This window comes from Panthera leo, chromosome A3, assembly GCF_018350215.1.
Source record: "Panthera leo isolate Ple1 chromosome A3, P.leo_Ple1_pat1.1, whole genome shotgun sequence".
Taxonomy (NCBI): domain Eukaryota; kingdom Metazoa; phylum Chordata; class Mammalia; order Carnivora; family Felidae; genus Panthera; species Panthera leo.
The window spans coordinates 89446743-89471229 of NC_056681.1; the positions used below are offsets into that span (position 1 = coordinate 89446743).

Here is a 24487-nt window from a genome sequence, read left to right on the forward strand (position 1 = left end):
GTTTCCTCCCTTCAAAGCAGGGGCATGGGACCAGATGAGAGAGTGAAGGCCCCTCCCACCCCTGTATGCTCTTATTCTAGGACACAGTTGCAACCCTGATGAGAGGCTTTATTGCTAAAAAGTCAGTGAGGGTTTATTAATTCCTCAAACACCACTCCAGCAGCTGCTGTGAAGTACACTGAAGAGACCCTGGGAAGGGGAGGCAAGAGCCAGGTGGGATGTGACAGGTCACAGATGGCTCTCAGGCCACCTACCCTTAGCCCCTGTGTTCCAGATTCTAGTCCAGAAGCTCTGGGGCCTGGCTCTTGTCTATTCCCATAGCATGAGACATTTGGGGACCCCGAGGAAGGGAAGGCCAGTGACACAGCTTTTCTTAGCATAGCCAAGGCCAAAGCCTTTTTCCCCTACCCGGCTCCACCTGTCCTCAAATGCTATCCCCAAATCCCAAATAGCAGAATTCCTGGATTTCCCCTTCCCAGCCCAGAGTTGTTTATGGCTGGTGTGTGGGACCAACTCTTCTACCAGAAGGTCCAGGGCGGTTGCAGCAGCTCAAAGGTGGGGATGCTGGTGACATTGACTGGGATGGAAATGATGGCCCATGGCAGCCCATGCTGTTCCAGGGAACGGCGGATCATGTAGCTGGGAGGGCATGAAGAAAGGTGGCGATGGTCACTTTCTCAGCACCCCATCATGCCCCATTGTCCCCATCACTCTGGGAGTTCCAGAGCCCAAGGACTTGGCCCTTCAACTGGGGCCCTCCAACATTTTTGGCCCAAGGACTCGGCCCTCCAACAGAGGCTTGTGGGAAGGGACTGGTGATTGCCCTTGACCTCCCCAAGTCATGGCACCCAGCCTGGTGCTGACACAGCCAGAGACAAGGAGCCCTCACCCATCTCGGCCGAGCAGGAAGAGGGCAGGGATGTCAGCTGTGCGCTGGGTACTGTCCTGGATCATCTCCACATAGAAGCTGTCATTGTCAACCGCGTTGTCAGAGATGATCACTGCCCGCCCGCCGTGCTCCTGCACCACCCGTGTCTTGGAGAGGAAGGAGCAGCCCCTGGAAGAGGTGGTGATGAGACCAAAGGAAAGGCAGGGTCCTAGCTACCCCTCCTCCAGACTGTCACACCGGAAGGATGAGAGAAGGACCGTGGAGAATTTTTTGTAAAGGCTCATACGTAAATGGCCAAAAGGCATGGGTAATCTTAAGACATCTCTTAAAGACCATTAAAAACATGAATTATTTAAGAACCGCTATTTCAAAGCACCACTCCCAACACTGATCTCAGAATCTAACCTACACCTGGCCTCCTCTTGTGCCTGTGTCTGTCCGCTCCTTACCCTCTCTCCACCAGAGCGATCTGGTCCTGGATGAAGAAACCGTTACTGAGTTCTCCACAGGCCTCTGAAGGTTCCGCAGGGACAAGATGAATCTGCTCATACCTTGTGTGCTGAAAGACATTTAGACAGGTCAGAGCGTGAGGAGACATGCCTGTTGTAGGACCAGGCTGACCATCCCATTCTATCGGTTCCTCACAAAGTTGAAGGAAACATGGAGTGGTTTCTGTGTGCTGGGCACTGAAGTATTTTTACTAAATTCTCACAAAGGCTTATCTAGTTGTCCTACTCCACGGTGCCTTTTCATGAGATATGTAGGGGAGTTGGTAGGATCCAGAAACGGGAAGTAATTTGCCGTAAGCCACATAGTGCAGAGACAGCTAGCAGAGCCCTTGGTTTTTCACTATTTCATGTCCCCAGAGAAGACAGCTTCTCCCTGTCTGGTGCCCAAGTCTGTGTTACACCCCGGGGAATAGCTAGCTGGAAGCCCTTCCCTCCTGCACAGCAGCCCCTGGAGGGCAGGCCTGGATTGTGCACCCTTCCCTGTCCTAGCAGTCAGGTATTGGTTGAAGGGATGAGACGGTCACCTTGACTTAGTGGGGTGGAGACAGGAGCAGAGACAAAAGGGTCTCCCTGAACTTACAAAGATACCACCAAAGTCCTTGGCAGGTGTGGCCGTGAAGATGTATCGAATGTCTCCAGGACTCAGCACTTGGAAGTACAAATAATCATGGATGCGTAAGCCTGAAAGATAGAGTACAGGTAAGAAACTTCCAGGGAACAAGCTGGTTCAGGTTCAGGTCATGGAACACTTGTGTACAACTGGGCTGGCTATAATCTGGGCTCAGGGACCCAGCTTCAGCCAAGTGAGTCCTCCAGGTGGGTGAGATAGATGATCTCTGTCCTGGGGAGGATAGAACTGATGCAGATAGTGTTAGTAACCCCAGAGATAACAGCTGCTGCTGCTGCACTGATGAGCCAGGAAGAGTGAGAGCTCTTGTGTTCCGAGGATCTATCCCTCTTTGTTCTGAAGTGGACCTGAGAGTTTCAAGGTGGCGATGTGGTAGCCTAGGTATAAAACAATTTGTACTAAAACTTAAAAGTTGATTCTGGTCCCATTGCCATCCTCTTAGTCCAGCCACTATCATTTCTTGTCCTGACTGGTCCAGCTTCTTAATTGGTTTATCTGCCTCCATTCTTGCTCTCTACCATCCATTCCCCAAACAACAGCCAGGGGTCTTCTTGAAATATCTTAAAGCAAATATGATCAAGTCACCACTCTTATGGCTTCAGTACCCTTCAACGACTACCCTTTGCAGGGTCCTGTTCCATCTGCCCTTGGCTACTACTACAACCTTATCTACTCCTTTCTGGCCTCCTTTCAATTTCTTCACCTCTGCGTCTTCTTGCAACTGTTCCCTCTATCTGGAGCCTTCCTACCCTTGCCCCCAACCCAGCTCTACCTCTTCACCTGGCTCACTTCTGCTCTTTGGTTAGGGCATAGCTTAAATGTCACTTTCTAGAGAAACCCCTCTGCCCTATCACTGCCCTTTCCCTATGCCCATTCAAAATGTACTTTTTCTCCATTGACACTTTCAACATAATTTGTAATTATACACTATTCAGAATTGTTTAATGTCTGTCTCTTCCACTAAGGCAAAACCCACAGTTTTGTAGCTTAGTTCAATGCTGTATCCACATTATGTAACAGTGGCTAGGATATGTGGGTGCTCAATAAAGGTTGTTGAAGGAGTGAACAACTATTTTCAGCTCAGTCGCACTGAGGGAGAGAATTTCCAGAACAACCAGATTTTTCTGGGGTGTGGGATCCTCTCTACAGCACTAAAGTTTGATGTGTTGCCTGGACTTGAATCCTTGGTTGCCTTAGCCCAGAGAGATAGAGGAATGTGGAAGTGTGGAAGCTGGTCAAATAGTCAACAAACTATGAACCCACTACTGTGTGTCAGGGGGTTAGGACTGACTGTGGCTTTAGCTGTCCTCTACTGCCCAAATCACAGAGACCAGATAGAGTTCCATTGGCTTGGCATTGGGCTTTACAGCCTTTCATCCTGAGGGTGGGGACTTCCCATGAGATACAGATATATTTCCAATGAGCCTTCTTTAACACTAAACCCCTCCTCCTTACCACACACATCTTGCCTGGCCTTTGCATCTGCTGATCTGTGTAAATCAAGTGTGGTATATGTATGTGCTCACGTAGTGTATGGGTGTATATAGTTATGTGCTCCTTTAGGTGCAAACAGGTTGTGTGTGTACGTGTGTGCTTGTACGTGGGGGCCCACGTGTAAGAATGTGTGTTCCTGTATATGTATGTGAGGGCTCACATACTATCTCCAGCTTGGAATATCTCTAACTGTCCCTTGTTCCTTCTCCTGGTCGCCCCTTCAGCCATCTGGGCCGGCACTACTGGGGGCGTGGAGAGGAGTCTTGCTTCGACGTGGGGAGCTGAGGACTCAGAACCCAGCCTCAGGCCGCGCCCTGCTCACGTCCCTGGGGGCCAGCACCCACCACTCCAGTCGCCCGTCCCTAGACCTGCCCTGCCTCGAACTCGCGGGGTCCCAAGGTGACCCGTGACTCCCGGCCCGAGACGCGAGCAAGCTAGACGGCCAGCCCCGCCCCGCAGCCCCGCCCGTTGCCGCTCACCGTGGGCCGCGACGTATGCGGGGAGCCAGAGCACGAGACAACACCAGCCCGCGGCGCCGGGGACCATCTCCAGGGCCCGGCCCGGCGCCGCGCTTCTTCCAGCCGCCCCACCGTGCTAGCTCGCTGGACTTCAGCCTGACAGCTGCTCCGGCCTCCCGCCCCCAGACCCGCTCTTGCCGCTGGTTGGCGGACAGGAACGAGGCCGACGGCTGATTGGCTCTGATGCCTGTTCCTGTAGCTACACTTTCCGCCTCTGCGCCTTAGCCCACTTCCTATTGGTCGAGAGAAGTGGGGCCTAGGACTGATTGGTCTAAACTCTTAACAGCAACTGCCACCCCTCCCAACCCGCTCCCCAGCGTTTCTTAGTTTGGATTCGACTGCAGGATTGCGCGGGCTGGCGGGCGGGCGGGGAGGAAAGAGCACTGGAGGTGGGCGCCCCGCTGGACTCACTTCAGCCCAGGAAAGTCGTGGCCGTCAGCTTTGCGGTCTTGGCTGGATCCTCCCTGCGGCCGCCTCGCAAGATGACGATTTGCGTCTCCCAGCTGTGCTTTCCTCCTCCTCACCTCCCTCCTTGGGAAGGCATTCGTCTAGCGCCCAGGTGGTCTTCCGCGACCTCCCCTCCGCTCGTCCTCTGACAAGTTCCACCAGCGCTTGCGCGCTGGGGTCGCGGCTTGATGATCCCCACCCTCGAGGAGGCTCTGGTCAGTGAAGAGCCAGAAAACGGGATTTGGGGCCAGGTGCCTGGTGCCCACGCCTGCTTCTCTACCATTTAGTGTACAACTGTAACCGTGGACACCTTTCATAACTTCTCAGCTTCAGTTCCTTCATCTAAAAAATAGACATAACAGTACCAACATCATAGGATTGGAAGGGCTTATGAGATCTCTCACCAGGTGCTTATTTGCTTATTTACCATAAGCCTGGCCCATAGCGTTCAATAAATGTGCTTACTGTGTTCCTTGGTCTGGCTTTCGGAGGTGGGGGAAGGAATGAGGGTTTAGTGGGTAATGCGAGCCGAGCAAGGAGTCTACATACTCAAAGAGAAATGCATAACCACAATCCTGCGACCCTTCGGTAACCAACGCCTCTCCCCCCGAGGCCCAGCCTCTGGCCTTTCTAGCCGTACTGACTCTGTGGTAGCAAACCATAGAGTAGCGGAAGTGGCCCGTCCCCTTCCTCTCCCGAGCCAACGGCTCGGCGAAGCTTCTGGGGATTTCTCTGGCGCGGGGGATTGTGGGGTTGCTGGGCGGCCCCGACGCGGAGAAGAGAGAGGGTGTAGCGGGCCACTAAACGAGCTTCCAAAATGATGGTGAGTGGCGTTTCGCCTATCTGTCGCCATCCGCTGCCATCTGGCCCCTGGGTGGCACCGCCCGGCCGGGGTCAGTTCCATAGAGCCCTCCGCTGCCTACTAACTCTGTCTTTGCCCCCACCCCTTGTCTGTGGGCGACCCCGGCTCTCCGCGGCCTGTTTCGGCCGGAGCACGGAGCATGGGCCCTGGGCGAGGACTTCGTGGGGCTGGAGGGAAGGTTCTGGTGTGGCCGACTGGGGACTACAAGTCCCAAGCTGCTTCGGGGCCGCAAGCCGGCTGAGGGGACCGGTTTTTGGAGCCCCCCGCAATTGTAACCTGTGTTAAATGAGTCCCGACTTGAGCGTGCATACGCGGTCGGCGGGCCGACTGGGAAGCACTGGTACCTGGGGAAATGTAGGATGTAAAAACGTGTGCTTCCTAGGACAGGGCAGAGGCAGCGTGGGGACCTTGTGTTGGGCTGAGCGGAAGGGCTCAACTAGGGTTGCTTGCCGGTCGGTCAGCCCGCCTGCTGCCACATAAATGGAAACAGACTTGGTTTGTACTTTAACACTCGTTCATTGCTTAAGTAAACGCCTATTGAGCGCCTGCTGAATATACCGTACCCAGCTGGTTGTTGCGGGTGCAGCTCCTCAGCCGGGAGAATGGAGAGGGCAGATGGGGACAGCACATCAGAGGTGGAAGGACCCGGGCTCTGACTCCAACCCTCTCTTGCCCTTCCGGATTTGGCATCGGGCTAGGCTTTTCTTAGTTGGCCATCTAACTCTGGGTTTCGTTTTCTTGAGTTGGGGGTCTTGATGAATCCTGCAGGCCCCCCCCCCCCCCGCCCCACTTCTGCATCATTTTTTTGTGCCATCTCAGTTGTGGATAACTTCCATGGATTCCCAAGCCTCCTGCTATCTCTTGAGTTGCTGTTGAACACGGCCAGCGTTTAAGAAGGTGTTTGAGGCAAAACGATGACTGGGATACTTACTGCTCCCTGTAGTGCACTTGGCAATTAACTCATTTCTATCAGTCAGAGGAAGTTCTCTGTTCTTTTCTGGGCTTCTGCTGCTTTTTCCTGTCCTGGTAGATGTCAAGCTGATACATATGAAGTGTTCTGTTAGGGAATGCCCTGTGAATCCAGTTGTACCCACAGAGAGAAGGAACCTAGGATTTATCTGTAGTTTCTCCCCTTTATACCTCCAGTACTGCCCTTTTTCAGTCCCTCTTCAGCATTACCTTTTTTGAAGTCGGCTTCATCTTCTGTGCAGAGTCAGCAGAGCCCTTGAGAGTAAGGGCTCTGGAGCCGCACTGAATGCCTAGTTTTGTAACTTAAGCTGGGCCACCTACCATGTGTGTGACTTTGAGCATGTTAAATTTGTGGCCTTCGGTGTGTTAGAAGGGATTCATTGAGCTAATACATATGAAGTGCCCAGCATCAATAAGCAATTGGCAAATGTTAGCTATTCTGCTAGGTAGTGGTTTGCTTCCTTTCCTCCCTGTAATCTATCCTGCTGACAAGGCTACCGTAAGAGTTTTGGTTGGCATTGAAAGAACTGAGGATCAGAACCAAGGTTCTTCAGTCTGGTGATAAAACCCTTTACTGGGATGCTCCACCACACTTGGGTTTTTCCTGAACTGACCCCTGCTCTTTTTCCTTGTGGTATTAGCTGTTTATATTTCTCCTTTTGGAATGTGAGACTTCTGTAGGGCCTACAAAGCATAGGGAACAAAGGGACTGTGGGCAGCTGCTCCTTGCTTTGTATTTAAGAACTCTCTGTGGATTTGGTGTCACCACACTGCCAGTGCTTTTCCAAAAATTAGAAGCTGGTGCTATCTTAGTTCATGGTTTGAATGAAACATGTGCAAGTATATGTAAAGTTGAATTTTTAACACCATAAGCTGCTGTATATTGCTTTCTATGTGGCCAAATCTAGGCGCTCCACAAATTGAGATTCCTACAGTCCTTACCTTTGGGAAGGTCATGCTTTAAGATTGATGGTGATGTAAAAATTACGCCAAGAGGAAGCAAAGAGGGAATTATGGGATCCTCTGTTCGGGGTGCCCCTATTGGCTGCTGTTGAGAAAATATGTTAGAAGAATTGGGGCTCTGGTGAATCACTTGCCTGTTGATGAGAAACTTTTTTTTTTTTAATGTCTTTATATATATATGTGTGTGTACATATACATACACACGCATATGTATGTACACACACATATGTATATATACGTGTATACATACGTGTGTGTGTGTGTGTGTGTAGATATATATATATATATATATATATATATATTTTTTTTTTTTTTTTTTTTTTTTTTTTTTTAAGTAAGTAAACTCTACAGCCAACATGGGGCTCAAACTCATGACCTCGAGATCAAGAGTCACATGCTCTACCAACCAAGCCAGCCAGGTGCCCCAAGAAAGTGGTTTTGGCAGAAGGTGCCAGGGTAGCTCTTGTAAATAGGGGTACAGTTTGGGGGGGGTGTTGAGAAAAAAATCTTTACATGCATTGATGTTAGCCTGTTGGAGAGGTGAAAATTTGTTGAAGGCAATAAGATGAACTTGAGATCCAAGTTAGTTTTTGTTTTGAAATGTAAGACTATCTGGGGCAAGGATGAAGCAAGGAAGCTTGGGGGCTGCCATGAGGCATAATTTAGCAGGACTAGGAGAAGGTGGGGACACCTTTTTCCTTACAAAAGGTGGAAGAGGCTTGAAAGAAGTTTGGCCAAAAAAGCCATTTCTTGCCTCCAGACCTGGGACACTGGTGAAAGGGAAGGAATTTTACCTCCAGCCCATGCCTGACCCCAGATTTAGGGGTTATCTGACAGGCATTCTTACTAAAGTTGTTTATTGTTTTTTTTTGTTTGTTTGTTTTGTTTTGGTTTTTTTTTAAGTTTAGTATTTTGAGAGAGAGAACGTGCCTGTTAGCAGGGGAGGGGCAGAGAGAGAGAATCCCAAGCAGGCAGGCTCTGTGCTGTCAGAGTGGAGCCTGATGTGGGGCTTTATCTCACAAACTGTGAGATCATGACCTGAGTGAGCCAAAATCTAGAGTTGGACACTTAACCAACCAAGCCACCTAGGCATCCTGTCTCAGGCGTTTCTTAAAAAAAAAAAAGTTTGTTCATTAGAAAAAAATTAAAACAAAACATATAATACAAAGTGTCAGAACCCTCTTTACCTCCACTCTTACTCATTAGCATTCGATGCACATCTTTCCAGCCCCCTTTTATGCACTTACATATTACATCTTGCCTCCTGCTTTCTCTCTCTTTGTGTTTTATGTAGATAAATGTAAATCAGAACATGCCATTCGTGGGGCGCCTTGGGTGGCTTGGTTGGTTAAGTGTCCTATTCTTGGTTTTGGCTCAGGTCATGATCTCTCTGTATGTGAGGTGAATCCCCGCATCAGCACAGGGGCTCTTCGCTAACAGAGCTGAGCCTGCTTGGGAATCTCTCTCTCTCTTTCTCTGCCCCTACCCTGCTCACTCAGGCGCATGTGCTTCCGCTTTCTTTTCTGTCTCAAAATTAACATTAAAAAAAGAACATGCCATTCCTCTGCTAAAAGGTTTTCCAGGCCTTCCTTTTGTAGGAATAAAATCTACACTCCTTACCATGATCTACAATTGAGTATGCCATCTGGTTCTCACCTGCCTCTTCAGCCCTTTTCCAGTCTTCTGTCTACCCACTGCCCTCCTGCTACACTAGCCAGAGGAGTTGAACTTTTTCAGGAATTGGCCAGTGAATATGGAGTCAGCCTCATGGGTCACTAGACTTTCTGGTGTGTGAATCCCTGACTTCTTATTGTTGAGTTGACACAACCTTGTGCTTTCCTTTCCTGCTCAGATACCTGAAGCACCCACAGGGGTGGGCCTGGGCAGTGGCTTTCAAACTTGTTATGGCAATTTGTGGTAAGAAGTAAATTTTAACTTGCAGCCTAATAGCACACACATAGCATAACAAGTTTTAAAACAGTTTTTATCTTTACTGTTTTGTTTCACGCATACAAAATTAGTCACAAACACAGGGAAGACTGAGTCTGGTTTATGAGCTCATCTCTGAAGGCACAGGTTTTGATACAGACTCTAGTTTGCTAAGCTGAGGAATTACTGTCAGTGCTAATGGTCACTGGAGCAGAGGTAGCTAAGCAGGCCTTTACGCGGGTATCCCTGTCTTCCCAGAGTTTCTGCAGGTCTGCCAATTAAGCCCCTTTGGGGATAGTGATTGTTCTCAAGACTGGCATGCAGGGGCGCCTGGGTGGCTCAGTCGGTTAGGCGTCCGACTTCGGCGCAGGTCGTGATCTTGCAGTTCGTGAGTTCAAGCCCCGCGTCGGGCTCTGTGCTGACAGCTCAGAGCCTGGAGCCTGTTTCAGATTCTGTGTCTCCCTCCCTCTCTCTGACCCTCCCCCCGTTCATGTTCTGTCTCTCTCTGTCTCAAAAATAAACAAAACAAAAAAAGACTGGCATGCAGAATAGAGAAAAACTTCTGTGGGACATTTGGTTGGAGATTGGTCACAAGGAAGCTCTGTGGTACCAGCATGAGAATGGAAACACTGCTGTATGAATTAGACTTGTTTTGTGAGGCGGGACAACATGCTGCTTCCCTGCTCTCCAGCTGAGCGTCGTGGTAAAGCTGCCTGCCTGGGCATCTCCAGGACACCACCTGAAGCTGCTGGCGCCTCGTGTTTTGCATCAGTGCCCCATCAACTTCCCTAGGATTAAGCTGTAATGCAGATAAGTGGTTGCTTTGCCAGAGGGTGAACACTGGGCTTCTTCCTCCTGTGCTCTGACCTAATTCTTCAACACAGGGAATAGTGTCAGAAGTTGAAAAGGCTGTGCTCGTCCAGCCGAGCGCTGGAGAACACAGTATTTGATTTGTTCTTTTAGACCAAATCGTGCTTGCCATGACCATTTTCTAGCACGCCTGTAGGGTATGTTGTAGTCCTGGCAGTATCTCTGGATGTAGAGGCTGGTTAAGAAATCTATGTGGTGGACAGTGGGAATATGGTTTTAAAGGCCTCCAGAGGGGTGCCTGGGTGGCTCAGTTGGTTGAGCGTCCGACTCTCGATTTCGGCTCAGGTCATGGTCCCAAGGCTGTGGGATCAAATCCTGAGTCAAGCTCTGTGCTGAGCGTGGAGCCTGCTCCTGCACTTGTGCGCGCATGTGCTTTCTCTGTCAAATAAAAAAATAACAAAAGGTCTCCAGGTATTTCTGTTATGAGAGAGATGAAAACATTTTTCTTTTCCCCTCCCTCCTTGAATTTCATTGTAGTAGATGATTATTAAAAGCAGTCAATTGCTTTCTTCTGTAGCCCACACCAGTTATCCTGTTGAAAGAGGGGACTGATAGCTCCCAAGGCATCCCCCAGCTTGTAAGTAACATCAGTGCCTGCCAGGTGATTGCAGAAGCTGTAAGAACCACCCTGGGCCCTCGTGGCATGGACAAGCTGATCGTAGACGGCCGAGGTAAGTCTGCAGGGTTCCTCAGGCCAGTGTGCAGAAGAGGAGACTCCTGGGGAGTGCTGGGGCTAGCAGAAGTTGGTATCAGAAATTCTACTGCTTTTAAGGTCTCTGAAGGATTGCTTGCTAGGAGATGGTTCCATTTCATACATTGTCCTGAATGCTGAACCCTACAGGGATATATGGAAGAAGTTGGGCTCAGGAACATGTTGCCTCATAGAGAGATGCAGCCTGGAAACATGAAAGAGAACTATCTAAGTTAACTTTGGTCATTCCCATTGTATCATATTACCAAGACAGAATTCCCCCTCGTGTTTTAGTATATTAACTGACGTGAGACAATAGTAGGCATCAGCTATGTTAAGAATATCTAAATGGTTTCTCATTCCCATTTAGTATTTTCTACATCCAGTCCAATGTATGCTAAATGCTGTTCAGAGAAAATCGGGAGCTCATGGTCTTCAGAAGTTTGTGATTTTAGGTGGCCCTTTGTGCACAGAGCTAAATCTATAAAAAGATCAGTTTATTTATGCCATGATCTCCTCTGTCCCATCCCAGTAAAGTGTGCTTGGGCTCCAAGTCCAACTGGAGAAAAGGTCTTTAAATTTTTACTTTGTGTTTGTTCCTTTTAAGGCAAAGCAACGATTTCTAATGATGGGGCCACAATTCTGAAACTCCTTGATGTTGTCCATCCTGCAGCAAAGACGTTAGTGGACATTGCCAAGTCCCAAGATGCTGAGGTGGGAAGATCAAGCATATGTGTTTAAGTGAAGGTTGAAACACATGCCTGCTTGCTCCTTTGCTCTTCTGTCTTAAAAGTTTTTTGATTATATATCTAAAGTTATGATGTCATAAGTAGTACGTGCTTATAAATTGTAAAGTATTTAGATGAAGTTAATCTTCTAAATTCATACTCTTGGGGCGCCTGGGTGGCTCAGTTGGTTAAGCATCCGACTTTGGCTCAGATCACGATCTCGCGGTTTGTGAGTTTGGGCCCCACGTTGGGCTCTGTGCTGACAGTCGGGGTCTGTAGCCTGCTTTGAGTTCTGTGTCTCCCTCTCTCTCTGCCCCTCCCCTGCTCATACTCTGTCTCTCAAAAATAAATAAATGTTAAAAAAAATTTTTTTTTAATTCATACTCTTTTACTACATGTAGCTGAGATCTTAGAACCAGGCTCCTTTCAGTTACCTGGTAAATAGTTTAAGCTCTCATGTGTTAGTCACCATTTAAGATGGGGCTGGAAACTTTAAGGTTTCCAGTTTATCTTTTTTTTTTTTTTTTAATATTGGTAAAATATAGATAACAAAATTTACCACTTCAGGTTTTTTTGTTTTGTTTTTTTTTTAGTAGGCTTCACATCCAGCATGGAACCCAATGCAGGGCTTGAACTCACAACCCTGATACCAAGACCTGAGCTGAGATCAAGAGTCGGCTGCTTAATCTTCTGAGCCACCCAGGCGTCCCTCACTTTAGCCATTTTTAAGTGTACAATACTGTGGCATTGACCAGTCTATCTTTTAAAACATTTCTAACACTGGAGTCTTGATACTAAATGTTGACAGAAACAGATTTGCATTTTATAGTATTATAGATAGGTTCTGAAGTTATATAAAAAGGTGTATTAGGACCCAGTAGCCTACAAAACAGTATGGCTTATATGAAATTAAAGTGGGAAGAGTCTGAATTTGACCTGTTACTGACTAAAACCTTTCTGGCCAGGAATTTGGCAGCTTATACCCTTTACCGCAGTAACACTTTTAACCCCCTTTGAGAGTCCCTCACATTACACAGTGGACATAAGTGAGCTGAACATAAATTTCTGCCAAATCAGAGGTAAACTAGTTTTAGTTCTTCTTCTCCCTCATTAAAAATAGGGTTTAGAGGGGCGCCTGATTGGTTTAGTCGGTTAAGTGTCGGACTCTGGCTCAGGTCCTGATCTCACGGTTTGTGAGTTCGAGCCCCGCATCCGGCTCTATGCTAACAGCTCGGAGCCTGAAGCCTCCTTTGGATTCTGTGCCTCTCTCTCTCTGCCTCTCCCCAGTTCGCATTCTGTCTCCCTTTCTCAGAAATAAATAAAATGCTTAAATAAATAAATAAAGGGTTTAGATCCCATTGTGGAATATTACTACATTAGAAAGGTTAGCAGACTAGTGATCTGTCAATTCCAAACAGTATTTAAAATATAAAGGACTTTGGCTGGTCCTGGAAGGTTTGTTTTAGTAGGATTTGGCTGTAAATTATCTTTATGTAAACTCCTATAGTACTTTGTGCTCCTTGAAGAATATTTGTCTCATGCCTCTTGTTACCAGACACATAAGTATCGTATTATAAGCATGACTGGGATTGTCTTAATCATCATAGTGCCTGTATGTAATAAATAAATTGTTGGTTAGTCTGTGTATATGATTTCATATCCTGAAGAACTTTGCAAAATCAGCCCTCTTTGGAGAATGGGCCTGGCTGAGGAATTCATTTTGTAGCCCAGAGCCATTTGATGGGATGGATACCTAACTATCGTCACCTTCCTTGTACTCATTGCAATCACCTACGCTTCCAGAAAAAACATTTCACACCCATTTAAACAGTCCCTAGTTTAAATGGGTAGGTTGCCTAAAAATGGAGTCTCAGGCCTTATTCCTCACTGTGAGAAGTGTGAATTTCCTGTCATCCTCTTCCAGGTCGGTGACGGCACCACCTCAGTGACCCTGCTGGCTGCAGAGTTTCTGAAGCAGGTGAAACCCTATGTGGAGGAAGGTTTGCACCCACAGATCATCATCCGAGCTTTCCGCACTGCCACCCAGTTGGTATGGGAATACTGGCTACCTTAGCCTTGTGTTTCTCAGGATAATACCTTTAGCGGAGTATAGAGAGAGGTAACAGGGTTCCCTGGACATTTTCTCAATTCTCCCTATGAATCTCTGTTCTGCCATCCAGTAGCTATTTGACTAGATATTTCCTTAATCTCTTTAAGCCTCAGGTTTCCTGACTGACTCAGTAAGTGAGAGGTTTTTTGTTTAAAGTTCCTCATGACACGTATCTTGAGACCCTGCTTTTATTGACCTTTGACCTTCATTGTGTGATCTTAGGCAAGTCGGTCCCTCTAGGCTTTCTTTACTTTCTCCCTTAAATATCTCTGGTTCAGGGTGGTAACATGAGATCACATATGAGAAGTGCTTTTGAAAAGATACTAAGTTTGGGGCACCTGGGTGGCTCAGTCGGTTGGGCGGACGACTTCGGCTCAGGTCATGATCTCGCGGTCTGTGAGTTCGAGCCCCGCGTCGGGCTCTGTGCTGACAGCTCAGAGCCTGGAGCCTGTTTCAGATTCTGTCTCCCTCTCTCTGACCGTCCCCTGTTCATGCTCTGTCTCTCCCTGTCTCAAAAATAAATAAAACGTTAAAAAAAAGAAAAGATACTAAGTTTAACATACAGATATGTATGCCATACGTAACGTGTCTAATAATATATAAAGTGCTAGCAGTTGTCATGAGTGTTTTTCTTTTTCTTTTTTTTTTTTTTTAATTTTTTTTTTTAACGTTTTTTAATTTTATTTTTGAGACAGAGAGAGACAGAGCATGAACGGGGGAGGGTCAGAGAGAGGGAGACACAGAATCTGAAACAGGCTCCAGGCTCTGAGCTGTCAGCACAGAGCCCGACACGGGGCTCGAACTCACGGACCGCGAGATCATGACCTGAGCCGAAGTCGGATACTTAACCGACCGAGCCACCCAGGCGCCCCGATGAGTGTTTTTCTTAAGCCAGAAGGTTTGGCCCAATCAAGTGTCCTAGCTTGTTTCCACTCATCTGTTTTAGTGTTCCTTGCATATTCAGAATTAAGTCTTGGAAATACCCTGATGATTCTTCAGAACTATACCTACTGTATATTTGTCACTGGGAGTTTTCTATACCATAGAGCTGTGTGTTTCCGGGCAGCACCAAGACTCAGAAGTGTGTTTCAGCTGCAGAGTGGAAATGCTTACAATTTGGGAGTAAACAGATTGGAGAGTGGCAAGAGAGACTGGGACCCACCTCTCCAGTTTGCCTTTGGCACCAGGGACTCACTCGGCTTCTGTTCTTGGCAGGCAGTTAACAAGATCAAAGAGATTGCTGTGACGGTGAAGAAGGAAGACAAAGTGTAAGTTTGCAGTGGGCTTTGTCAGAGTCTTGACTTTTTGTGGCCAAATTGGATGTAGAAGCGTGTTGCCACCCTATATGGGCCTGGGGCTATTTGGCTCTTGCTAGACCCTTGGCTGTGCCCCAGCTCACAGCACAAAAGAGGCTGTAGACTGTAATTTTAAAGCTGTCACATACGAGGTCTTTGACTGCAGTCACCACCTGTCAATGATAATTTGCCCTAAAGATTGTACAAGATGAAGTTGATGTGGGCTGAGTTTAGAGGCTAGAACAGAAGCCCCCTACACATTGCAATAGACTCAGACAAGGGGCTTTCCAGACCTGACACAAGCCCCACCTATCCTTGTGTCCCAGGGAGCAGAGGAAGCTGCTGGAGAAGTGTGCCATGACCGCTCTGAGCTCCAAGCTGATTTCCCAGCAGAAAGCCTTCTTCGCTAAGATGGTGGTGGATGCGGTGATGATGCTCGATGATCTGTTGCAGCTTAAAATGATTGGAATCAAAAAGGTGCAGGGTGGTGCCCTAGAGGTAAGCCTGCTACAGCCTCCCTGGGAGGCTTCTGCTTTCATATTGACCCTTCACATAGGTTGGTACAGGAGATGAACACATGTTACAGGAATAGAATGCGTGTTGAGCTAGAAGTCAGACTGGAGTTGTATTCCCCATACTGTCACTGCGGGCTGTGACTGTAGATATATTTTGTAATTTCTGTGGACCTATATTTACTTGTCAGCAGAACAGCAGATCGAACTAGTTGATTGTTAGAATCTTAGTGTAATGTGGGAGGGGATGGGACTAGCTCCATCTAATAAATTACCTATGACCCTCTCAGTTAATAAGCCTGAGAAGTACTTCTCAGTCCATTCTCCAAGTGACATGCCCAAGCTCTCCCTTCTTTTATTCATTTATTTTGGATAGATGATACATAGTTCTAAACGTAAAAAGAATCCTAAAGGAAAAAAGTAAACGTCCCATTCACCACTCCTGCCCCAGATACAACCACTAATAAGTGAGTGAGTGAGTGTGTGAGTGTGTGTGTGTGTGTGTGTGTGTGTGTGTGTGTGTGTGTGTGTGTGTGAGAGAGAGAGCAGGTGCCTCCAGAATTGTTTTATGCATCTGTAAATACATATGTAAATACTGCTTTCCTAAACACAAGTGCTTATTTATAATACATAGTGTCCTATAACTCAACTTTTGTCCGTTTAACAACTTAATTTTTTTAATGTTTATTTAAGACAGAGGATAAGCAGTGGAGGGCCAGAGAGAGAGACACACACAAAATCTGAAACAGGCTCCAGGCTCTGAGCTGACAGCACAGAGCCCACATGGGGCTCAAACTCGTGAACCATGAGATCATGACCTTAGCCAATATTGGACACTCAGCTGACAGAGCCACCCAGGCGCCACTAACAACTTATTTTAGAATTTGATCCATATCAGCATGTGGGGCTTTTAATTCATTGCTGTCCAATGGAACTTCCTGTCACGGTAGAACTGTTACATGTCTGTGCTGTCCATTTTATGGCAGCCACTGGCCATGTGTGGCTACCAAGCACTTGAAATGCAGTTAATACAACTGAAGAACTAAATTTTTAATTTAATTTTTATTTATTTAAATTTAAATAGCAACATGTGGTTCATGGCTAGTGCATTGCACAACCTAACTGTAACTTGTTCTTTTTTTAACACAGTAGTATCTGTCTGGAAGCATCCTGTTGGTATCTCTATGCTGCTTTGGCCTTTCTCCACTCTGGCCTGCCCTACTTCTTAATTTTCTCTATCTTGGTGACCCAGCTTGAAGGGATTTGGATGGGGCGAGACCTGCTTCAAATATTATAGCCTGGCGTGGCCCTTCACTTTTCTGTTCTTTGACTTTTACCCTTCTGAGTTGCACTCCCACTCTGTTGTCCTTCCTCCTGTCATGGCACATGTCAGTGGACTCAGGTTCTCTTTCTGTAATAAAACTTATGAGGAATTTGGAGGTCATCTGAGTTACTTCCCTGTCTTTGGCCCCAGGTACCAGTGCTTTCTTGGCCCATCATGGCTTACTGACTTTGTCTTTACCCACTACTTTGGTAGCAGTCATCCATCTTCTCCTGGGCCTTCCTATTTCCCTGGACTCTTGAGATTAGATTGGCCAATTCACTCAACTAGGGATCAAAAATAATAATTTGGTGGGGGCGCCTGGGTGGCTGAGTTGGTTAAGCATCCGACTTCGGCTCAGGTCATAATCTTGAGGTTCATGAGTTCAAGCCCTGCATCGGGCTCTGTGCTGACAGCTCAGAGCCTGGAGCCTGGCTTCAGATTCTGTCTCTCTGTCTCTGTCTCTGTCTCTCTCTCTCTGCCCCTCTCCCACTTGCGCTCTCTGTTTCTCAAAAATGAATTAAAAAAATTTTTTTTTTAAATAACAATAATTTGGGGCATCTGGGTGGCTCAGTCAGTAGAACATCTGACTCTTGATTTCAGTCAGGTCATGATCCCAGGGTCATCGGATCAAATCCCGTGTCAGGCTCTGCACTGAGCATGGAGGCTTTTTAACATTCTCTTGCACTCTGCCCCTTTCATTCACGCATGGGCTCGCGTGCGCTGTCTCTCCCACCCCCTTCCCTCTCCCTTTCTCTCATAAATAAAACTAATTTATCTAGTGAGAAGGCCAGAGAACATAGAGGTATTGAACGGAAATACCCTTTTTTATCGTGTGGGAAATGACTTGGTCATTTAGCAAGAAAGAGATCTGAGATTTGAACCCAGGTCTTTAGATAGTCCTAAAGTCAGTCCCAAGTGCAACATGCTTTCTTACTATGTATGCCCTGCTGTTAAATCCAACCCATGGGAAGCCACAATGGTGGCTTGGGAACTGTACAGGGAATTTCTGACTCTTAAGATCTTTTGGCTTCATCTCCTGGGAAGAGGAAGGACCTAGGATGCTGTACACAGGAGTATGTGTGTGCGCGTGCAGTAGGAGCGTGTGTAGGTGTGTCCAGTAGAAGACTGGGGGGTGAGTTGGGATTGAAGAGGCCTGTGCCTTATTCATAAATGCCTGGTTCCTTGCCTGGCACTGTCGGTAAATACATTCAGTGTTAGCCCTTGGCTCCTGCTTTGAAGGCCAGTCTTAGAAAATAGCCCAAACAGGCCTTTCCCATGCTTAGTCCCTGTAAGCTGAATGATTGATTTTCTTTATACTGAAGGGATAACCAAAATATGTTTTGTATTTTTCCTAGCTTTTATGAAAGTGGAAAGGCTTTGTTGTAACAGTGAAATAAAGACGTGGTTAACTCTTTCATGTTTGCAGAAATGGACACATGTTAGTCTAGCACAGCACTAGCTTGATTTCATTTCATGCCAGTAGTGACTGAACTGTTAACTGTTTGTTTTTTTAAACAGGAGTCCCAGCTAGTAGCCGGCGTCGCGTTCAAGAAGACTTTCTCTTACGCTGGGTTTGAAATGCAACCCAAAAAGTACAATAATCCAATGATTGCCCTTTTAAATGTTGAGCTTGAGCTGAAAGCTGAGAAAGATAATGCTGAAATCAGAGTCCACACAGTTGAGGTAGGCCCTACCAGCTGGCTAGAGGCATGGAGTTGTCAGCGTTCTGGGCCAAAGTCTTGGGTCTTTGTGGCTCTCTTGGGTCCAGCTGTTTCTCAGGCTCCTTATGAGCCCCATTCTCCTCTTGTCCCCCTGAATATGTTGATGTCCAAATACTAGGCCCACTTCTTTCCTCACTCTTCTCTCTGTGAGTAAAGAGACTTGGATAGGGACCTGAGGAGACTTGGATAGGGGAGACCTACTGAAATATTCTCTGGCCCCAGGGAAGGGGCTGGCAGCTGCCCTCCACCCATACACTGAGCCCAGTGTTTTGATTCCTCTTACCTGGGCAGTTGAGGGCCCCTCACCTCCTATACTGGGTCCCACACTGTAGGGACAGGTGTGCTCCCATCACTGATAATACCAAGGCTATCTCGAGTAGCAGTGTCATCCAGCTATAAGTAGGTGCTGTTGGGTAATGTGTCGCCAAAACACAGTGGCCTCTGGAGGGAAGGGATCTTGTTATTGGGAACTCCATGGGTACAGCATCTTAGAGGAATCTACAACTCTGCCAAGCTAAACTATTTCTCACACCTTGGCATACCAGCTGTGGAGTAACTCCCAGTCCTGGGGTTTCTTTCTACTTTGGTGTCTGAAAGTTTTAGGTGCTTCCTGATTTCTCATGTAGGGTTCTTGTTACTTGGACTGAGGAGAGGCTATTTTGTTTACCCTTTTTAATTCCCAAATACATCAGCACGTTTTATTTTGGGGAGTATATTTTAGCCTACCATATATGCTAATCTCCCCCCTGCCCTTCATGCCCCTCCCCTCCCCAAGCATCCTTATCCTTTTCTGGGTCTCTCTTCAGGATTATCAGGCAATTGTTGATGCTGAGTGGAACATTCTCTATGACAAGTTAGAGAGGATCCATCACTCCGGAGCCAAAGTCGTCTTGTCCAAACTCCCCATCGGGGATGTGGCCACCCAGTACTTTGCCGACAGGGACATGTTCTGTGCTGGCCGTGTGCCAGAGGAGGATCTGAAGAGGACAATGATGGTAACTAAACATTCACAGACTGCTTCTTGGCTTTTGTGGCCCTGGAGGGGTTTTAATTTACTACGGGTATACTGGAGTGTTGGCCTGTGACTAGGCCTGTCTAAACCTTGTTCTTTTCTTTTTTTTTTTTTTTTTTTTTTGCCGTGAAGCACTCCAATCCCATGTGCATGTGCTCGGTGTAACCAGAGCAAGTCAGGAAATCTGATTGGTGAGGGAACCTAGCAGTGATGCTCTGATCAGCTAGATCAGTTCAAGTACTGATGTTTTCAGCCACATTTCTCCTTTTTCTTTTTGAGCATCTCCACAAGATATGTTAGGTCTAAAGCACTGATCCTGGGGCGCCTGGGTGGCGCAGTCGGTTAAGCGTCCGACTTCAGCCAGGTCACGATCTCGCGGTCTGTGAGTTCGAGCCCCGCGTCAGGCTCTGGGCTGATGGCTCGGAGCCTGGAGCTTGTTTCCGATTCTGTGTCTCCCTCTCTCTCTGCCCCTCCCCCATTCATGCTCTGTCTCTCTCTGTCCCAAAAATAAAAAAAAAAAAAAAAAAAAAAAAACGTTGAAAAAAAAAAATAAAAAAAAAATAAATAAAGCACTGATCCTAACTTTAGTTGTTGGGCCCAAGGCACACTAGTTTGGAGGCGTGGGTGTTGGGTGAAGTAAAAGGTCTCCATCTCCTTTTGACCAGGCCTGCTTGTCCTTCGTAGGTCTTTGTTCTGTTTTGTTTTCTCCTCTTTTAGGGAGGTAAATGGGAGGTTGTCCAGTGCAGGGAGTCCTGGGCACCGTGGCAGGGTCTAGCATGGGAATTGGCTTTTGAGACTAGGTGGCAGGAAGCTCTCTTCTGGCTTCATGTGAAGGTGATCTGATCTCTTGTGCTTCTCAGGCCTGTGGAGGCTCCATCCAGACCAGTGTGAATGCTCTGTCAGCAGATGTGCTGGGCCGCTGCCAGGTCTTTGAAGAGACCCAGATTGGGGGCGAGAGGTAAGCAAGCCATAGGCCTGGGCTGCCTGCTGGCAGAGCTCATGAGACCTGCCTGGGTCTGGCCTTCTGCCATCTTTTGGGTGTGGTATACAACATGTGCCGCTCTTTTTTGAGGTCTCACCTTTTGGGACATAAAGAACTCAGATATAAAGTATTTCAGGAGAGCAGAAGATCAAGTTGGGTCTAAAGTCTGACTCTACAGTATCTTCTCCCCTAGGGTTACAGCCCCAGACCTTCCCCAAAACTCTTCAAGAGTAGGATTGGAAACCCTAGTGAGGAACAAAAGAGCAGCTGTTGAGTGTTGGGCGAACGTGGTGAGGTCATACACAACAGGTTGGCAGCAGAAAGAAGTTTACATGTATGATTTGATCCTGGGTGTAGGTATAATTTCTTCACTGGCTGCCCCAAGGCCAAGACTTGTACTATCATCCTCCGTGGTGGTGCTGAGCAGTTCATGGAGGAGACAGAGCGGTCCCTGCACGACGCCATCATGATTGTCAGGAGGGCCATCAAGGTACTAGACTGGGGGTTTCCTGGATCTTTGTGGTGATTTCTACCATATATAACTTATTCTTCCCTGGGTGGCCTGTTAGCCCTGATTGCCTCACAAATCATAGACAAACAGCTTCAGTCTCTCAAAATAGGTCATGCTGCCTTAAAGGCTAAGACTTGTTCTCGTAAACAAACAGTGGAGCTACTGTCCTTAGCCATCCCAGTGATTGCACCAATGCCCTCGAGGTCCAAAGTGACCTTGGAGATGGTCAGAAACCATAAGGTCCACCAGATGGAGGTTGGAATGTGCTAGACAAGAGCCACATTTAGGCTTCCTGGGGTTTGGGATGAGGGAGGAATGAGGAACTACTCCCTTTCTGTACTGGGAGGACCTTTTGACTAGCTGGTCCAACTCCGCTGTGGCTGGACCTTGAGCCAGGGGCCTGTTAGCATTAAGAGGTGGGTCTGGTCTCTGCAGAACGATTCAGTGGTGGCTGGTGGCGGGGCCATTGAGATGGAGCTCTCCAAGTACCTGCGGGATTACTCAAGGACCGTTCCAGGAAAACAGCAGCTGTTAATTGGGGCATATGCCAAGGCCTTGGAAATTATCCCACGCCAGCTGTGTGACAATGCTGGCTTTGATGCCACAAACATCCTCAACAAGCTGCGAGCTCGGCATGCCCAGGTGGGTCCGTCTCCTTGAGTCCAGGGATTGGGTGCATGGGGCTAAATTTTGAGTGTGTGCTATGCTTACTCAAGCTCCATAGAGTGTTCAGGCCCATGACAGGGCTGGAACTAAACCCAGTACCGACTCAACTGTGTCTCCTCTGAGGGCAGAGGGAAAGCCACAGTGCCAGGACTGGAGCCTCCAGAGTTTCTTCAGTGCTTCTACCAAGAGTATAATCATAGCTCCTTGTGGTGCCATCAAAGGAACCAGGGGCACCCTGCAGCCTCCTCCCTGGAAGCACACGCTGAGCACGTTACTGGGTTTCCCAGTGGTGGCGAGACATGCCAGAGCCCTGCTGCTGGGCAGTCCAGCCATGGTGCTACCATCTCTTAAGTTGTGATCTCTGTGAGAACTTAAATGTGTTCGTTTGGTATTTAGCAAACATTTGTTTAGAGATATTTGTTAAGTGCTCAGTACTGTGACAGCAGCGCTCCGTGACCTTGCTTCTGCCTTTGTTAGGATTTTAAGAGAGTCCCTTCACTTCTTTGCATCTCCATTCCCTCATCCGAAGTAGGGACTGGTGGAAGCAGCGAGATAAGGGATTGGAAAGTGTTCCTCTTGAGAACTGTGGTGTGATATACACAGTCCTCGGGTGACCTGAGGACTGGACCTCCCCAAAACACGGCACGTTGCCTAGAGGAGGGCCCAGAGCTCTTGTGTGAGCAGCATGTCTAGGGTTTGAAGGGGGTGGTCGTTGGGGGCACGAGTGGGAAGAGAAGACCTGCACTTTCAGGTTCTTTGTGTGATGCCAGACAGATGCCGTCTTTCTTAGGGAAATGCTGGCAAGTTCAGAGTATGAGGTTTCCTAACGACCTTGTCTTTGGGAGGATTTGCAAGAAGAAACTTGAGAGCAGTTCCTTATTAACCTCCCCTACCTCCTGCTCTTTCAGGGGGGCATGTGGTATGGAGTGGACATCAACAACGAGGACATTGCTGACAACTTTGAGGCCTTCGTGTGGGAGCCAGCTATGGTGCGCATCAATGCCCTGACCGCAGCCTCTGAGGCTGCCTGCCTTATCGTGTCGGTAGATGAAACCATCAAAAACCCTCGCTCAACGGTGGACGCTCCCCCAGCTGCGGGCCGGGGCCGGGGCCGGGGCCGCCCCCACTGAGAGGCACCCCGTCCCTCATGAGTGGCCGGCGGGCTGGCTGCAGGGTATGCTTACTCTCCCCGTCTTGGTTAGTTGGTATTACAAGGAAGGGGTCGTAATTGGCCCACTCTGTTCTCACTGAGGTTATTTAAATAAAGCTAAGACTTAGAATTCACTTTGCAAATTATTTGGGCACCGGACTTTTACTGATAAATGTCTTGACTCCAGCTCAGGATTTTACTTTCGTATGTACTCACCTGACAGACGGAAAAGTTTTCTTCTCTCCTATCGGACTGAGTCCTCAACAGCGTCTGGTTTTTAAGGCAGAGGGTCCACTCTGCCAGCAGAGAGCTCCACCTGAGGGGCCTCCGTCCAGAAGTTTCACTCGGAGCGCTCTCTTAGTCCCAGAAGTAGTTAGGAGATGTGGAGTCCCTTCCTTTTCTTCTGACGTCATCTTGTTTAGCCCTGGCCTTGCCAGGCAGTGCTCCAAGGACTTCTGTGGGTTTGAGTCAATGCATTCTATTACCTTGCTTGCTCCTTCCACTTGTATATTCTTTTTGGCTCAGTGTCCTGGTCTCTCTTACTCAAGATCTCTCGGAGGAATGTGTAAAGAGGCCACATTCCCTTTAAATTCTGTAGTGATTATCTTAAAAGTCCATTGAGGAGAGGTGGCTGAAGGAGCACCCACGTGGTCTTCTCTGTTTGACCACCAGTGGTCTTGGGGGTTCCTTTTGCTTTCTTCTGACCAATGGAGGTTTGCAGTGGCCACCACAGATCAACTAGAAACCAGCAGGGTTTGACTGCGTTCTCGTTTATACTAGTCCTCAGAGCTGGCCTGCAGCTAGCTGTAGTTAGTAACTGTTGAAGGTAGAGGTGAGTAACTATGTCACTTTGAGCCATGGAAGCTTTTGCTGCCTGCAACTGGGAGGTGATTAGAAAGAAAGTCTCTTGAGTCTGATCCCCTCTTGGTTAGATGGACTCAAAAGCAGGGATGGGGTGGTGATCAGGTCCCGACTGTGGAGTCTGACCTCCCTTCTTTTTTTTTTTTTTTTTTTTTTTTTTCTTTTTTTGAACCCTCCCCCCCCCCCCCATCCCTTCTAACTTGATAGTCTCTGGGTAAACTAATTTTTCTGAGCCTCAGCTGCTCTACCTTTGTTATGAACATAAAAGTAGCTGGCTCAGAGTTATGCTCATCTACCTGTTTGATGCTAGAGCCACTCACAATTTAAGCCTAAGCACCTGGTCTTTTTACTGGCTTTAAATCTTTCAAGACCTGAGTAATAATCAGTGGCGCGACTTCATTTTGCAAACTGGGGTAGTCGAGGCCAGTGACGGACAGTTTGGTCTCTCCCAGGCTAAAAGCCTTATTGGCTGGCTATAACTTCCGGCAGAGGTGGCCAAGCCATTGAGGAGGACTGGACAGTGCCCACTGCTCCTTCGTCCTTGTGCAGGGGTTGTCCTTAAAGATGGCGTCTCCCAGCTGAATCAGAAACGACACCCCAAGGTTTTTTGTCTGCATGCAGACGCTGAAAGAGTGAACTGGGACAGGGATGGATAGTGACCTGCATGGCTTTCAGCGACGTCTGCAGTCCTGACAGGTCTTCCTAATGCTTTTATTCACTCTGTTGATGCCATTCAGGTCATCCAACCACTTCCTGCCTCAGTGCAGTTTAGCTGCAGAAAGGCTTGGTGACGCAGATGGACAAATACGGCCACCTACCATTTACTTCCCTGGCAGATATTCCAGT

The 24487-nt window shown here is 47.8% G+C and overlaps 2 protein-coding genes across 3 annotated transcripts; one reads left to right on the forward strand and one right to left on the reverse strand.

Moving 5' to 3' along the window:
• Window positions 1-91: 91 nt before the first annotated feature.
• Window positions 92-4264, reverse strand: PRADC1 (protease associated domain containing 1). The gene is made up of 5 exons (XM_042932697.1): window positions 4000-4264; window positions 1979-2079; window positions 1339-1448; window positions 890-1057; window positions 92-639 (listed from the first exon to the last, which is right to left on the reverse strand). Exons 1-5 carry the CDS (start codon window positions 4064-4066, stop codon window positions 519-521), a joined length of 567 nt encoding a protein of 188 aa, XP_042788631.1. The 5' UTR covers window positions 4067-4264; the 3' UTR covers window positions 92-518.
• A 907-nt stretch (window positions 4265-5171) lies between these two features.
• On the forward strand, window positions 5172-22910 carry CCT7 (chaperonin containing TCP1 subunit 7). 2 transcript variants are annotated; one of them, XM_042932698.1, is made up of 12 exons: window positions 5172-5308; window positions 10596-10749; window positions 11377-11483; window positions 13422-13547; window positions 14823-14875; window positions 15229-15400; window positions 18257-18421; window positions 19266-19454; window positions 20332-20429; window positions 20811-20943; window positions 21400-21606; window positions 22539-22910. In XM_042932698.1, the coding sequence occupies exons 1-12, from the start codon at window positions 5303-5305 to the stop codon at window positions 22758-22760; spliced, it is 1632 nt and encodes a 543-aa protein (XP_042788632.1). In that variant the 5' UTR covers window positions 5172-5302; the 3' UTR covers window positions 22761-22910. The 2 variants fall into 2 exon arrangements, with proteins under 2 accessions (XP_042788632.1, XP_042788633.1); XM_042932699.1 differs by lacking the exon at window positions 13422-13547.
• The last annotated feature ends 1577 nt before the right edge of the window (window positions 22911-24487 follow it).

What these genes read in the sequence shown, in the direction of transcription:
- PRADC1 (XM_042932697.1), bottom strand. Translation starts at nt 4,066, where the DNA reads ATGGTCCCCGGCGCCGCGGGCTGGTGTTGTCTCGTGCTCTGGCTCCCC. An exon ending in AGGACTTTGGTGGTATCTTT is followed by an intron (nt 1,449 to 1,978) that starts GTAAGTTCAGGG and finishes AATGTCTTTCAG; the next exon opens with CACACAAGGTATGAGCAGAT. An exon ending in ATCGCTCTGGTGGAGAGAGG is followed by an intron (nt 1,058 to 1,338) that starts GTAAGGAGCGGA and finishes CACCTCTTCCAG; the next exon opens with GGGCTGCTCCTTCCTCTCCA.
- CCT7 (XM_042932698.1), top strand. An exon ending in GCTGATCGTAGACGGCCGAG is followed by an intron (nt 10,750 to 11,376) that starts GTAAGTCTGCAG and finishes GTTCCTTTTAAG; the next exon opens with GCAAAGCAACGATTTCTAAT. An exon ending in TCCGCACTGCCACCCAGTTG is followed by an intron (nt 13,548 to 14,822) that starts GTATGGGAATAC and finishes TGTTCTTGGCAG; the next exon opens with GCAGTTAACAAGATCAAAGA.